We start from the raw sequence: 14,565 nt of genomic DNA, 5'->3' as shown, positions 1-14,565 counted from the left end.
GAAAATCTTATTTCTTGTAATGGAAGGATTATATTTCCAGTATGAGTTTTGTCACTTATTTATACTTAATTTATGTCTGACGCATGAAATATGTACTGCATCTTTGAGTTTGAAAGCTAATGTGTTAAGATTCAGAATAGACTTGGGATCAGTTTAGTCAAGTCACAGTGATGTCATTTGCATGCTCACCCAAGCAGAATAGTTTTTGTTAGCAGTTAAAGCTTGCCACATAGACTGATTACTACTTTAGAAATTGAAACTGTCTGTTGGGTGTTTGTTCTAATGGTTAAGATAGTAATTAGAGTGCCCATGTCTCATATTGGAGTACCGGCCTTGATACTTGGCTCTGGCTCCCAGTTCCAGCCCCCTACTAATGCCGACCCAAAATTGCAGTGGTGATAGCACAAGTGATTGAGTTCCTGCCCGCAGTGTGGGAGACCTGTGTTGAGTTCCCAGCTTACTAGTTCAGCCCCTTGTCTGACTTATGTAAGTTGTAGGCCTTTGGGGAAGAAACTTTTAGGTGGGAGAACTCTCACTTTCTGTCTCACTGCCTCTCAAATTAAAAAAGTGCAGCAGCTGGTTAAAACCCTGGCCTGAAGCACCAGCATCCCATATGGGTGCTGGTTTGAGTCCCGGCTGCTCCTCTTCTGACCCAGCTCTCTTCTGTGGCCTGGGAAAGCAGTGGAGGATGGCCCAAGTCCTTGGGCCCTGCATCCATATGGGAGACCAGGAAGAAGCTCCTGGCTTCGGATCAATGCAGCTCCAGCTGTTGTGGCCACCTGGGGAGTGAACCTGCAGATGGAAGACCTCTCTCTCTGTCTCGACCTCTCTCTGTAATTCTCTTTCAGATAAATAAAATGAATCTTAAAAAAAAAAAAAAGTTAAAAAAAACTGAAACTACTTTTTTTATTTTTATTTTTTGACAGTGTGGACAGTGAGAGAGAGAGACAGAGAGAAAGGTCTTCCTTTGCCGTTGGTTCACCCTCCAATGGCTGCCGCGGCCGGCGCACCGCGCTGATCCGAAGGCAGGAGCCAGGTGCTTCTCCTGGTCTGACATGGGGTGGAGGGCCCAAGCACTTGGGCCATCCTCCTCTGCACTCCCGGGCCATAGCAGAGAGCTGGCCTGGAAGAGGGGCAACCAGGACAGAATCTAGCACCCTGACCGGGACTAGAACCCGGTGTGCCAGCACTGCTAGGTGGAGGATTAGCCTGTTGAGCCACGGCGCTGGCCGTAAACTGAAACTACTTTTATACACATTTATTTGAACTGCTTATAAACTTAAATGTCTAGGAGTCGTGATATTACTGGAAAATATTATTAACTTTTTAATATTAATCATTCCTCCTACATGACAGATACTTTTTGGCTTAAATTTAATAAACTGTTAGTAAAATATATTAAATTTGAGGGGAAAAAGATGATGCATAAAATTATAGTTAGTGGAACTCTTAGAAATTAGCTAAAGCCTGATTAATTTGTAAGGTTATATTAGTTAATCTTGATTTAGGATAAATATTTCAAATTAAATGTTATTTTTTCCACTTGCCACTACTTAGAAGTGAGAATCATATAGAAAGGAATGTGTTTAGTTGAGTATAATACTGTAATCCTGGAACAATTTTGAATTTTATATAAAAGGCATTTTGGAGTTTCTGCCTTTACCTGTAGTAAAGGAATAATGACTGGATTTAATACTCTCAATTCATTTTAAGGGATTCAAAATATATAAAATATACTTATTGATTACAGTGGAATTAAGGTAGAAATCAACGGCAGAATGATATCTAGAAAATTTCTAGACAGTGTGAAACTAAACTAAATGATACACCCCAAAAAACTAAAGGGACAAAGAATAAATAAAAAAAAATAATACTTTTGAATGTTTTGAACGGAATGGCAATTATAACACGAAATATCAAAATTAGAGGGATGCAGCTAAGGCCAGTGACTCATGGAATATATATGAAACAAGTTCCTTCTTGGAAAAGAAGAATAATTTCAAATTAATGATAGTAGCTGACACATCAGGGAATTAGAAAAAAAAGAAAAAGCACAATGATTGCAAAGAGAGGGAATTAATATAGGTAAAAGTATAAATTAATGAATGAGATATCAGAAAAACAATAGAGAAAATTAATGGGACCAAAAGCTGTTTTTTTTTTTTTTAATTTTATTTATTTATTTGAAAGGCAGAGTTACAGAGAAAAGGAAACACACAGAAATTGGTGGTCTTCTGTCTGCTGGTTCACTCCCCAAATGGCCACATCAGACCTGGCTGGGCCATGCCAAAGCCTGGAGCCTGGAACTCCATCTGTGTTTTCCTCTTAAATGCCAGGTGCCCAGGTACTAGGGCCATCTTCCACTGCTTACCCAGGTACATTAGCAGGGAGCTGGATCAGAAGTAGAGCAGCTGGAACTTGAACTAGTGCTCACATGGGATACTGGAATTTTAGGTGGCAGCTTAACCCTCTGTGTGACAACTCTGGTCCCACAAAGCTGCTTTTTGATCACAGATGGTGAAACTTTAATTTCTGAGCATGAAAAAAGAAGAAAGACCTGTATTACAAATATAGAAAATGATAAGGGAGTATATCACTATGTATTATATAGGTAATAAAAGAAGAAAGGGTTATTATAAGCAAAAGACAAGTATCGTAAAATCCATTAGCTATCAGTGTTCACAGATGAAGAAATAGATAACCTGAGATTGGCTTATATTAAACAAAGTGGAATGCCCTCCAAAAAATTCAACAGCCTATAATGTTACTAGGGAGTTATAGTGAACATGTAAGGAAGACCTAATACCAGTTTCCATACATTTTTGTAGAACGTAAATGAAGAGGTAAAACTTTGCAACTCCTTCTATGAATCCAGCATTACCCTTGACTAAACCAAGAGTAGAAAACATATTCTAAGAAAACTGCAGTTCGGCCGGCACCGCGGCTCAATAGGCTAATCCTCCGCCTGTGGCGCCAGCACACCGGGTTCTAGTCCTGGACGGGGCACCGGATTCTATCCCGGTTGCCCCTCTTCCAGGCCAGCTCTCTGCTATGGCCTGGGAAGGCAGTGCTTGGGCCCTGCACCCTATGGGAGACCAGGAGAAGCACCTGGCTCCTGGCTTTGGATCAGCGAGATGCGCCGGCCGCAGCGGCCATTGGAGGGTGAACCAACGGCAAAAAGGAAGACCTTCCTCTCTGTCTCTCTCTCTCTCACTATCCACTCTGCCTGTCAAAAACAAAAACAAAAAACAAAAACAAAAAAAGAATGGGACGAGACAGAAATGTTTGATTATATTAAATTTTGCTTTTCAAATATGCTTCTCAGCAGAATTTTACTGAATTTTCAAAAATCATTACTTTCATCTTTATTAGTTGGCAAGGACTGTCTCCAAAAAAGCATTGACTTAGCTGCAGTGATAAATGATGAAACTTAGGAAGTTGAAGTTATTTCTGGATCTTATTTTGTGGGTTAAAGTTCATTGTATTAATTTAAAAACCTTCTTATATGTGGCAGTTGGTGAGGAACAGGGAGTACCTGAGAAAAAATGTGGATTATGTAAGAGTATTTTTATTTCAGAATTAGTGCACTTTGTAATTATGTTTATGGTGGATGTAGTCTTTGGATTAGATAACAAGTATTTGGTACTAATTTTATTCCCTTCACCTATTCTTTTTAGGAGTCTTTTTGGATGTATTTTGGGAGCAACTATTTTGATATGGATTATGTTCTGAACAGCTATATAAAGACACTTATACACCACACATGTACACACTCCTATACTTTCATAGTGTTGAGAATGTCAATTCAGTGACCTTGGAAAAATTTTCTTATGTTTAAATAGTATTTTTAAGTTTATTAAAACTGTTATTACAAGAACTATATTAGAACTACTTGTCTAATTTGTTGTCATGAAGCATTTCTCTAAATAATGTGAATCATGTCATCATCTTATTTTAAAGTAAATTGTTAGTGATTGGCAATGTGAGTTATTTTTGTTTTTTCTGGAGGTTATGGTTAAATTAGCCAGTAAGAATTGAATGCCTGCTTTGTGTAGCAAAAATTTGTGAAAGAGATACAGAAGTCTTTAAGAAGCTCACAGTGTATTAAGAGCAAAATTAAGATTTCAGGATTGCTTGGAGGATGATATATTAGCTTCCTATTTTGTCTGATATATTGCAGTTCTCAAATAATTAAATTAAGAAGCTATAATAATTTTAATTAAGTCATATTAACTACAAATAAATAATTATTTAATAACCAAGTGATTTGTGTAAATATAGTAAATGATTAAAATAAATTAATAAATTGAATTATTATTATTATTATTTTTTTATTTTTGACAGGCAGAGTGGACAGTGAGAGAGAGAGAGAGACAGAGAGAAAGGTCTTCCTTTGCCGTTGGTTCACCCTCCAATGGCCGCCGCGGTAGCGCGCTGCGGCCGGCGCACCGCGCTGTTCCGATGGCAGGAGCCAGGTGCTTATCCTGGTCTCCCATGGGGTGCAGAGCCCAAACACTTGGGCCATCCTCCACTGCACTCCCTGGCCACAGCAGAGAGCTGGCCTGGAAGAGGGGCAACCGGGACAGGGTCGGTGCCCCGACCGGGACTAGAACCCGGTGTGCCGGCGCCGCAAGGCGGAGGATTAGCCTGTTGAGCCACGGCGCCGGCCGAATTATTAAATATTAATAGATGAGGTCCTAATATTAGTCTAATAATTAGGATAATCACATGTAGTGGCAGTTGTTGATCCATCCATTGTTCTTTAAAAGGCATTCCCCCAGGAGATGTGGAACTTTAAAGGAACTGGTAACTTGGGGAGGTCTAGAAAGGTTCCATGTAGGAGGGAGAATTTTGGCATTGATGGGTTTGTTGGGGTAAAGCAGTCCAGAGCAGTGCCTGGCAGGGAGTGAGCACTCACTAAATGCTGGCTGTCTGTCATTGCTGTGCTCCTCAGTGGCAACTGGGCCTTGATGAATGGGAAGGTTTATAATAAACAGACTTGAGTGAAGATACTCTTGGCTATGAAATGAAATGATTTGCTGTGAATATGTGCCGTTTATGCTGAAATTGTGAGCCTAGCATAGGTTCTGTGCTGTGTGTGTTTGACTTTTTTGAGCCACATAGATGACATCAGTATTCTTTTCTCTGATTGTGGTACAGAGTGCAGGATTCATCCCTAATCTGTATCAGTTAGTTTAAATTTTGGACACTGTTAACATGAATATATGTTTACCAATAAGAATTTTGTTAATCTTCCCTTCAGCTTTTTTATTTTTATTTTTTAAAAATAGGAACATCGGAATTTGCCTTTTATGCGAGAGCTGAGGTATCTATTTGCACTTCTTGTTGGTACCAAAAGGAAATATGTTGATCCATCAAGAGCAGTTGAAATTCTTAAGGATGCCTTCAAATCAAATGACTCACAGCAGGTAGCATTTATACTTCTTTATCAGCCAGTTGTATTTTATTTAATCTGATTAATCCTTAAGTAGCTTTTCCAAAAAAATGCATGAAATTCAAGTAATTTAAGCTTCATTAAAAATAACCTGATGCCATTTAAAAGTGTTGAAATAAATGGCATTGAAATTTATATTACGATTGAAGTTGGTAAGTGAATATAGTGGATAAAATAAGAAAGTTCACAAATGAGTAGTTGAAAATCTTAACATATGTGTGATGCAGTTGCTGCCTTGGATGACAGGGAGTATTTTTCTTTAATTAAAAGAGTTTTGAACAACAGTATCTTTATTATTGTTGCCTTTGTTTTCTATTTTATATAGTGCTACATTGGTACCTTTTTGTCTAGTTCCTGAAAATAACATTTGGAATTTTCCTATAAAACTGATATTTTCATATATAATTTGAAAAGTCAAAAATTAAAAAAAAGTGAAGTAGTACAAAAATAGTATTAAAAAGATGGCTGTGAGGAAGTAATGGGCAGAGGACAAAACATCACTTGAGAAGAGGTTCAAAATGCCACTATGCTTTCAGTGTAGGTTTTGTACTACTTGGATATATAAGGAAAGTTCTGAGAGCTCACAAAAATGGAATTAAGATAAGTTTATTTTGGTGCACGTTTTTTTTTTTTGAAATTCATGCACAGTTTTTTCCATTACATGCATTCTCCATTCCTGTGGTGGCTGGTGGATGTGTGCAGAGGGTATTTGGATGAGAGTCCTAAAAGATTTTGTCACCTTCTTCCCAATGCTTCTTTTTTCTTCCTTTTTGTAAGTTTACTTTGTATGATGAAGATAAATGAACAAAAATGGTACTCATATCAGAATATTTCTTAAAGATTAAAAATTCTAATAGTGGTCTGGTGCCTCTTAAGTTTACTGTCTACTTAGCTTTGTTACTTCCACTGTCTGTCACAGTAACACCAACAGAAAATCAATCATAATCCTAAAAAGGAACTCAGGCCACCATTGTAGGTCACTTGTTATGATTCTTAATGTGTTTTCACTATTTATTTAGGATTCTTTTCTTCTTTTAAATGTGTACTGTCTTTTCCAGTGTCTCTAAGTATGATTAAATTTAAGCAAGATTGCCTTTGCCCTCAAGTGTACATTTCCATCTGGGATTATTTTCTCCTTGTGTTTTTCTTGGTTGTCTTTTGCAGAGGCTTTCCATAGATGTATGATGGTTTTTAGGGTATCTTTTTTATATTTAAAGGTGAAGCAGTATAAACTTCATTTGGATTCATATAGGACAGCAAAATGGTTGTGGAAAATGGAGTTAAATGATACATTTTGATGCAAAAATATCGTGAAATCATGCATAATTTTTTCACAATATGTATTTTTAATGAACTTTTTGAATACCTCTCATGTAGGTATGGGATTTTTCTGTTTGAAATACAGTCAAAATGGAGACATGTAGCTGATATGCTGTAATGTATTCCTGAGGGCCACTTTGCTTTGAGTTGACAGTGTAGACTAACAAGTGTACCCATTGTTGATTCTTTTTCTCTAGTGGTCTTTTAAGTTGATATATATCCATTTAGGGTGAAAATGGTTTAATTGTTCTCTGTTCTCCTAATTCATGAATCTGAAATTCATATTTGTAACATAGTTGTTTAAATCTATAAATGATGTAAACATCATCATTTATTTTATTTTATTTTATTTTATTTTATTTTATTTTATTTAAAAGATAAATATTCTACCTGCTGATTCACAATCCACATACATGCCACAGCTATGGCTGGTCCAGGCCAAATCCAGAAGCTGGGAATTCAGTCTGGATTTCCCATGTGGGTGGCTGACACTCAACTATGTCAGCCATCGCCTACTGTCTGTCAGGGCATGCATTAGCAGGAGGCTGGAATCCAGAGTGGGGATGGAGCTCAAACTGAGCTTTCTTGTATTGGATTCAAGTGTACCAAGTGATATCTTAACTGCCAAACCGAACGCCCTGGATCATGATTTTTTTTAAAAAAAGTGAATTTGTACTGACATTTCACGTTTTCTCTAAATATTTCAAATGTATTTTGTTTTGAGATATGCACAAGTCTTGTGGGAGACACTTGAATATGTGGTCATGCTGTCAATTTTAATCATACCTTTGATTTAGGTTAAAAGAAAATGTTACAGTAAATACCTTATTATTTGGATAAAAGTAGGTAGAAATTTCATTTTATAATTGTAAATTTTAGAATGCTTGCTTCAAAAGACAGTAATTAACTTCTTCCAGAGGGGTTTGTGGTAAGTAGGAAACCTTTTTGTTTCTATTAGATAGAATCTTGAAGATGAGTAAAGTTACAGAAAGGTATGAAAGTTGTTTTAAGGTATTATTCTAGGGCAGCCATAGCAAAACCGTTACCATAATGTGAATGACTTAAAAACAATAAAAAGCATTCTATAGCAGTTCTAGAGGCCAGCGTTCCAAAATAAAGGAGCTGGCAGAGCCATGTTCCCTTTGATGGCCGTGTCTTGTGGTAGTCCCGGGCTCGTGGCAGGATAACTGCAGTTTCTCTGTCTTCACATGGCCTTTTCCCCTATATATTCTGTGTTCATTCTCCTTTTTCTTTTAAGAAAACCCTTCCTTTAGTTTAGGACTGGTCGTTACCCAAGATGATATCATCTGGAGATCCCTTCCTTCTAACTGCAAAGACCCCTATTTCATGTACGGTCACATTCTGAGGTCTTAGGTGGACAAAGTATTTGGTGGTTTAGATATTTATTTTTTGATTTTCCTGCTGATTGTAAACCTATTTAGCTATGTTGCTTTGGAGTAATTTACTTAAGCCTCCTATACCTTAGTTTCAAGGTTTTTAAGGTGAATAGGTTGGTCTGCGTGCTCTTGAAAATGTCTTGCTGGAAAAATACATGATAGTTATTTCATAGTTGAATATTTTGTTAAGTAAAGGCACATTGCTTATACTAATTATCTTTCAGTAGTCTCAGTAGGGTTGATTTATTTTTTTCCTTATGTTCTCTTTGAACCTCTGTGTTATAACTCACTTTATTTAAACAATAATGATAGTTGATAGGTGCCATAGTCCTCTTTTTTCTTTTATAGAGGTTCAAAGACCAAACAAAGGGGTAGTGAGAGGTGATGCATATGCTTGCTCATGAACCACTCTGTAGTCAGGGAGTGAGTACTTAACATGTCCAGGCAAACAGGTCTTAATTGCATTTGGCCTAAAAGGTTATATGTATAAGTTGAATTAAAAAATGGAATTGTCTTTAAGTCTTAATCTTCCTTCTGTGAGGGAAGCCAATAATGATTTTTTTGTTTAAATAAAGTGAACAACATTTTGGTAACAAGTCTTTCTTTTTATAAAAATTAATTACAAATCTCTGTTGGGGTTAACTTTTTTAATCTAATTTCTAAGTTTTTATATATATATATGTATATATATATATATGTATATATATATATATTTCCCCTAATATGAATAATCAATAACATTGATGATTTTTTCAAACTATTGATTTTATACTTTTTAGTTTCAACATTTTCTTGCATTTTTATGAAATATTTTACATGATACTTTTGTTGGGAGTTGATAATTATGCATTTCTATGACTGGCTATAGGTTTTATGTTGCAACATGTATTATTTTTATTAGCAGGCTCAAATTTCAACAAGAATTTTTTTTTTCACAGCAAGATGTGAGTGAGTTTACACATAAATTATTGGATTGGTTAGAAGATGCCTTCCAAATGAAAGCTGAAGAGGAGACGTAAGTTGCCATGAAGTTAAGGCTGGGGTTTTGGGAAGTCAGTTAATAACACTCAGTTTTCCCTCTGTGTTGGTCCTTGTCAATACTGACTTGTGAGAATACCAGTATTATTTGTATTATTGATAAGGTGTTTGGAATTTGTGAGCATGAATACTGGGTAGCTTTAGGTTTTAACTTAAGATTAGAATCAAGTCAGAAATCTAAAATGTGATTCCTGGAAGGGCTAATCTTACAGGTCCACTTCATTTCCTTAGATTCAATAATCACTTTTCATTAGGAGGATTGGGTTAGTGATAGGGAAAGATGCCAATGGTACTAATTGATATGATAAACCTTGACCTGGAAACAGGACAGAGATGGGAAGTTGTTCCTTACATTCACTGTTACTTATTTTCTGTCCATGATACTTAACTTATAAAACCTCAGTTATTCAAAAAACATTTCTCATCTCCATAGAGGAGAAAATCAAGACACTTTTCAGGGAAGTCCTTCTTCCACCCTCATGAGGCCACTCTGTTCATATCTACCTACCTATTGTTCCTTGTATATTTCCTTGAAACATGGGTAGACCATTTTCTTTGACAAGAAATAAGTAAACATTTAGCATATAAGCTGTAAATCCAGATTGAAACTTCTTTCCTGTCTTTTTTCTGCTTTTAATTTATCGCCAATCTCATTGTCCAAACAAGGTCTAATAAATGTGTTCTGCAGTGAGATTAAAGATATTCTGATCACTCAGTGTTAACAATCCAGAGATGCTACTAAACTTAATATAGACGCACTCTTCCCTGTTGTTACCAAACCTTAGGAAAAAAATCAAATTTCTATGTGATAGAACCCTTGGTCTTCTGAGGGTAAAGTTCAGAAAAATTATATATGAAAATCAGGTTTTTTTTGCAGTCTGTGTTTGAGGTCTAACAAAGAATCATTTCCCAGACTGATAGTGTAGTAACAGCTACAAGAATGTCATTTCTGTGTCTGAATAGAGTTTAGATTCTACAGCCAGCACTTTCACTTATACATGTGTAGTTCCTTCAGTACTTAAATGTTAAATTTCATGTTCATTAACCTTAGGTTTCAGGGTATTTCAGGGTATTATTAGGACACACATGATTAACATTTGTCTTTTACCCTTGGACTTTTGGAACAAAAACCAAGACTTTAATCTGCGATCAGTCCAACAATAATATTGTCTCTAACACTTAGTGTAATTCTACTCAAGTTGTTGCCAAACACAGTAGCAGAAACTTAAGATAATATCATAAACTGAGAAAATCATCTTGGTTTTAGTTCTGAGAGGATACCTGAGTTAAGGACCAGTTCTTTGCACATAGCTATCTGTGAACTTAAACCAAGCTGAGAGAAATCTCTCAAGAAACTAACTTAGCACTAAGACTATAATATTGGAAGAAAAAATTCCATCTTTTTGCAAACTGTGCTACTTTCTTCTTGGAATGTTTAGAAATTTATGTTGCTGGCTTCCCTGGTTATCAGGTGCTCTTTTTTCCTGTCCTCCAAAACTTTTTGTGGTTTCTTAGTGAGACCCAGTTTGCCAGCTGCCATGATACATTAAATAGAATCTGTTTCTAAATTGTGTGTGTGTGTGTGTGTATGAGATAATGGCTAGGGGCACTCTGTTTTGTTGGGAAGAAGAGAGGGTATGTCAAGACAGACAGATATTGGGGTATCTCCCTTTTGTTGGTTCACTCCCCAAATGCCCACAAAGGGGAGGGTTTCCTGGTGCCCAAGCCAGGAGCCAGGAATACAATTCACGTCTCCTGTGTGAGAGTCCAGTTATTTGAGTCATCACTGCTGCCTCCCAGGATCCACAATGGTGGGAAGCCGGAGTTCAGAGTCAAATCCAGGCGCACTGATGCCTTAACTGTGACCTTAACTGCTAGGCTAAATGCCTGCTCCTGGCACTGAGTTTTACTATGGAATTGCTTATACTTGTGAAACTTGCTGGCATGGTTGTTTTTTCTCTTCTCTTGTACTTTTCTTTAGAATTCAACTGCCAAAAATAGATTGAATATGTTCCCTGAGAGGATGAACACTGTATCCCTACCTGTGTTAACTATGTCTCATTGAAACTCTCAATTATTTGATAGTTTTACCCTGGAATTCTTAGTTTATCCACTCGGATCTATCCAAGTTTTTTGTGAGCGTTTTATATAGTGTTCTACCTTCAACACAGGATTCCATAGTTGCTGTTTATTTGTAACTTCCTGCTTTATTGTTTACTGAAACCTTCCTTGTTTTATCTGAAGGTGTGAATTTGTTCTGATTGAGGAGATCTTGTTTACTATCTATTATTAAAATTAAATTTTTTCTAAAATGTTTAAAAGAAGGTAGAAGTTTTCTGTTTTATCTAAAATATTCTCATTTGAAAAATTCCCTTTTTTTAGTTCATTTCTTAGTAATTTTCAGTTTGTTCTTTTTGTAGAGATAAATTGATTTTGAACCAGTATGATTTTATCATCTAGAGCAGAGCTTTCTTTCCATTTGATGTGCCACGGCAAGCTAGAGTATGGTATCTGGAGGCATTCACCCTATTTCTCTGATCATATGACAAATATATCATTTTATCCCAGAGTTTTCCTCATGTTTTGTCTGCTTACCAATAACATTAAAACCTTTGGAAAACATTGACCCAATTGTTAATATGTTAATTAATTTGGAAAGTTAACAAACTATTAATTTTACTAGTGAAACAAAATATCAGAGAAGGATGGAACAGCTCTTTAGCTAGTCTGGTTTAAAGCTGTCCCTATATTGGTGATGGCTGTTGTTTTAGGATTGTATGCATTCTTTTATGTAAACTCAGGGAATAACATATTAAAGGTTTGTATAAAGCCGGCGCTGTGGCTCACTAGGCTAATCCTCCGCCTGCGGTGCTGGCACACCGGGTTCTAGTCCTGGTTGGGGCGCCGGATTCTGTCCCAGTTGCCCCTCTTCCAGTCCAGCTCTCTGCTGTGGCCTGGGAAGGGAGTGGAGGATGGCCCAAGTGCTTGGGCCCTGTACCTGCATGGGAGACCAGGAGGAAGCACCTGGCTCCTGGCTTTGGATTGGTGCAGCGCACTAGCCACAGCACGCCGGCCGTAACGGCCATTTAGGGGGTGAACCAACGGAAGGAAGACCTTTCTCTTTCTCTCTCTCCCTCTCCCTCTTTCTCCCTCTTTCTCCCTCTCTCTCCCTCTCTCTCTCACTGTCTAACTCTGCCTGTCAAAAAAAAAAAAAGTTTGTATAAATTTATCCTGATTCATATTGCCTTTTCTCCTTCCCAGCAAGTTCAGATAATCATGTATTGTACAGACTCAAATATGAGTTTGAAATTTATGATGATAACAGAGTGGCAGGCACTTTGTGAGCCCAGACTGTGTCATGTTTTCTCTAATTTCATTCCACATACTAACTCATTTTGACTCTTATAATAGTCCTGTGAGTTTAATTACTATAATTATCTTCAGTTGATGTGTGAAGAAATGGAAGAATATAAGTTCTTTGTCCAAGGTGACACAGTGAATAACAGAACCACATGTGTGATATTTACATAAATGTTATAGTCTCATATTTATAGGTCTCTTAATTCTAACCATATTTATATTTCTTACCTTGCTTTAGTGATGAAGAGAAGCCAAAGAACCCCATGGTAGAGTTGTTCTATGGAAGATTTCTAGCTGTGGGTGTACTTGAAGGTATAGTTACCCATTTACTTTTGATTACAAATAAAGAGATTATTGTTATTCAATACTCCCTGTATCTTGCCAATGATTCTGCATTTGTTGAATGTTTTTTGTTATTGTTTTAATCTTTCTAGGAAATCTGATTGCATGACTCTAAATAATACTTTGCACAATTGAGTAAATGAAAAGGGAGGTATTGAATTCATTGTCACTTACTAATTGATATTTACATCATGTTATCCAAATGTTCTTTCCAGGGAGAGAACTTCTGTGATAATCTAAATTGTTGGAATTTAGAAATTACTGGGACAATTGCTACCATGATACTCCAAGAGTTACAGATTTGGAAGTATTTTGTATTTTAGATTTCAGATTTTACGATGCTTAGTGAAGTCTGGTACACATTCCAAAATAATGATAATTTTGAACAGCCTGCAATCTGAAACAGGTCTGGCCACAGGCCTTTCAGATGAGTGATGCACAGCCTATATTACAGTGGAATACGGGGCTGGAGATGATGCTTAGTTTTATTTTTTTTTCTTATTGAAATTACCATAATCAAGGTGTTGCAAAGTTCTCATTTTTTTTTAAAGATTTGTTTACTTATTTGAAAGGCAGAGTTATAGAGAGTGAGGGAGAGAGAGAGAGAGAGAGTGCTTGATTGATCTTTCTTCCCTTTGCTGGTACACTTCCAAAATGGCCATGACAGTTGGGGCTGGGCCAGACTGAAACCAAGAACTTGAAACTCCATCTGTATCTCCCACATGGGTGGCAGGGGCCCAAGCACTTGGGCTGTCTTCTGCTGCTTTCCTGGACACATTAGCAGATTTCTGGATCAGAAGTACAGCAGCCGGGAGTTGAACTGGCACCCAGGGGATGCTAACATTTCAGAGGATGGCTTAAACCTGCTGCACTACAATGCCAGCCCCAGTGTGCTCATTTTTTAGATAGTAGTTTTCAAGAAAGTTTTAGATTCTATCTTTTGAAAAATCAACTGAGAGTGGTACTGTTTCATCTATGCTAATATCTAGAATTAAAATGTGGGCCTACCTGGTTTTTCTCTGGTTTTGCTTAACAAGAGAAGGGAAATGGACTCATTAGACAAAACGTGATATGGTAGTAATAAGTCTCAAAGCATAAACTTTTGAAAACATGTTTTTCTCTAGTTGTCTAAATGTTTCAACTTTTAAAACTTTCTCCAGATCATGTAAAGTTTAAAAATTTGGGAAACTGTTTTCCCTGTATAAGAAATGGATCCCCATGAAGTTTTTTTTAAATGTAATTTGATAGTTAATGATTCAGAAAAAAGTAGGCAAACATTTGAAAGTTTAGATTGAGATGCAGTACATTTTCCTTTGGTTCAAATGCTAAATATTCATTGTCTAAGTGGAATATTTACATAGTATGTTATGTCCAGTCATCCACACTATCATTCTGATTTTACTTGAGGTAGAATACTCTCTGACGCTGTGCGTAGCTCTGGTGAGGTTGTCCCTGCATGAGCATTTCTACTCATATTGCATTCCTAAAAATGGTTGTTAATGAACATAATTTGTCAGACGTGAAGTCTTGGTCCTTGGTATTGGTAAATTGCTTCAAAGCTGTTGTGCTGTGTAAAGTGGTTTCAATAGATTTCCACTCAAACTATGTGTTATAAAAATACTTATTTTATAGCTCGCTCTTGCCATTTTTTTC

At 36.7% G+C, this 14,565-nt stretch overlaps 1 protein-coding gene across 6 annotated transcripts in view; it reads left to right on the top strand.

Moving 5' to 3' along the window:
- Positions 1 to 14,565, top strand: part of USP25 (ubiquitin specific peptidase 25) — a 163,131-nt gene that overhangs the window by 68,702 nt on the left and 79,864 nt on the right. For all 6 annotated transcript variants that reach the window (XM_062206615.1, XM_062206623.1, XM_062206608.1 and 3 more), the window contains 3 exons: positions 5,292 to 5,429; positions 9,111 to 9,187; positions 12,809 to 12,882. In XM_062206615.1, the coding sequence (XP_062062599.1) occupies positions 5,292 to 5,429; positions 9,111 to 9,187; positions 12,809 to 12,882 (289 nt within the window). The remainder of the gene's footprint in view (positions 1 to 5,291; positions 5,430 to 9,110; positions 9,188 to 12,808; positions 12,883 to 14,565) is intronic.

The sequence above is a fragment of the Lepus europaeus genome, chromosome 2, assembly GCF_033115175.1.
Source record: "Lepus europaeus isolate LE1 chromosome 2, mLepTim1.pri, whole genome shotgun sequence".
In the NCBI taxonomy this organism is placed as follows: domain Eukaryota; kingdom Metazoa; phylum Chordata; class Mammalia; order Lagomorpha; family Leporidae; genus Lepus; species Lepus europaeus.
Note: the sequence above shows the minus strand (reverse complement) of the source record. Positions and strands in the feature narration are given on the sequence as shown.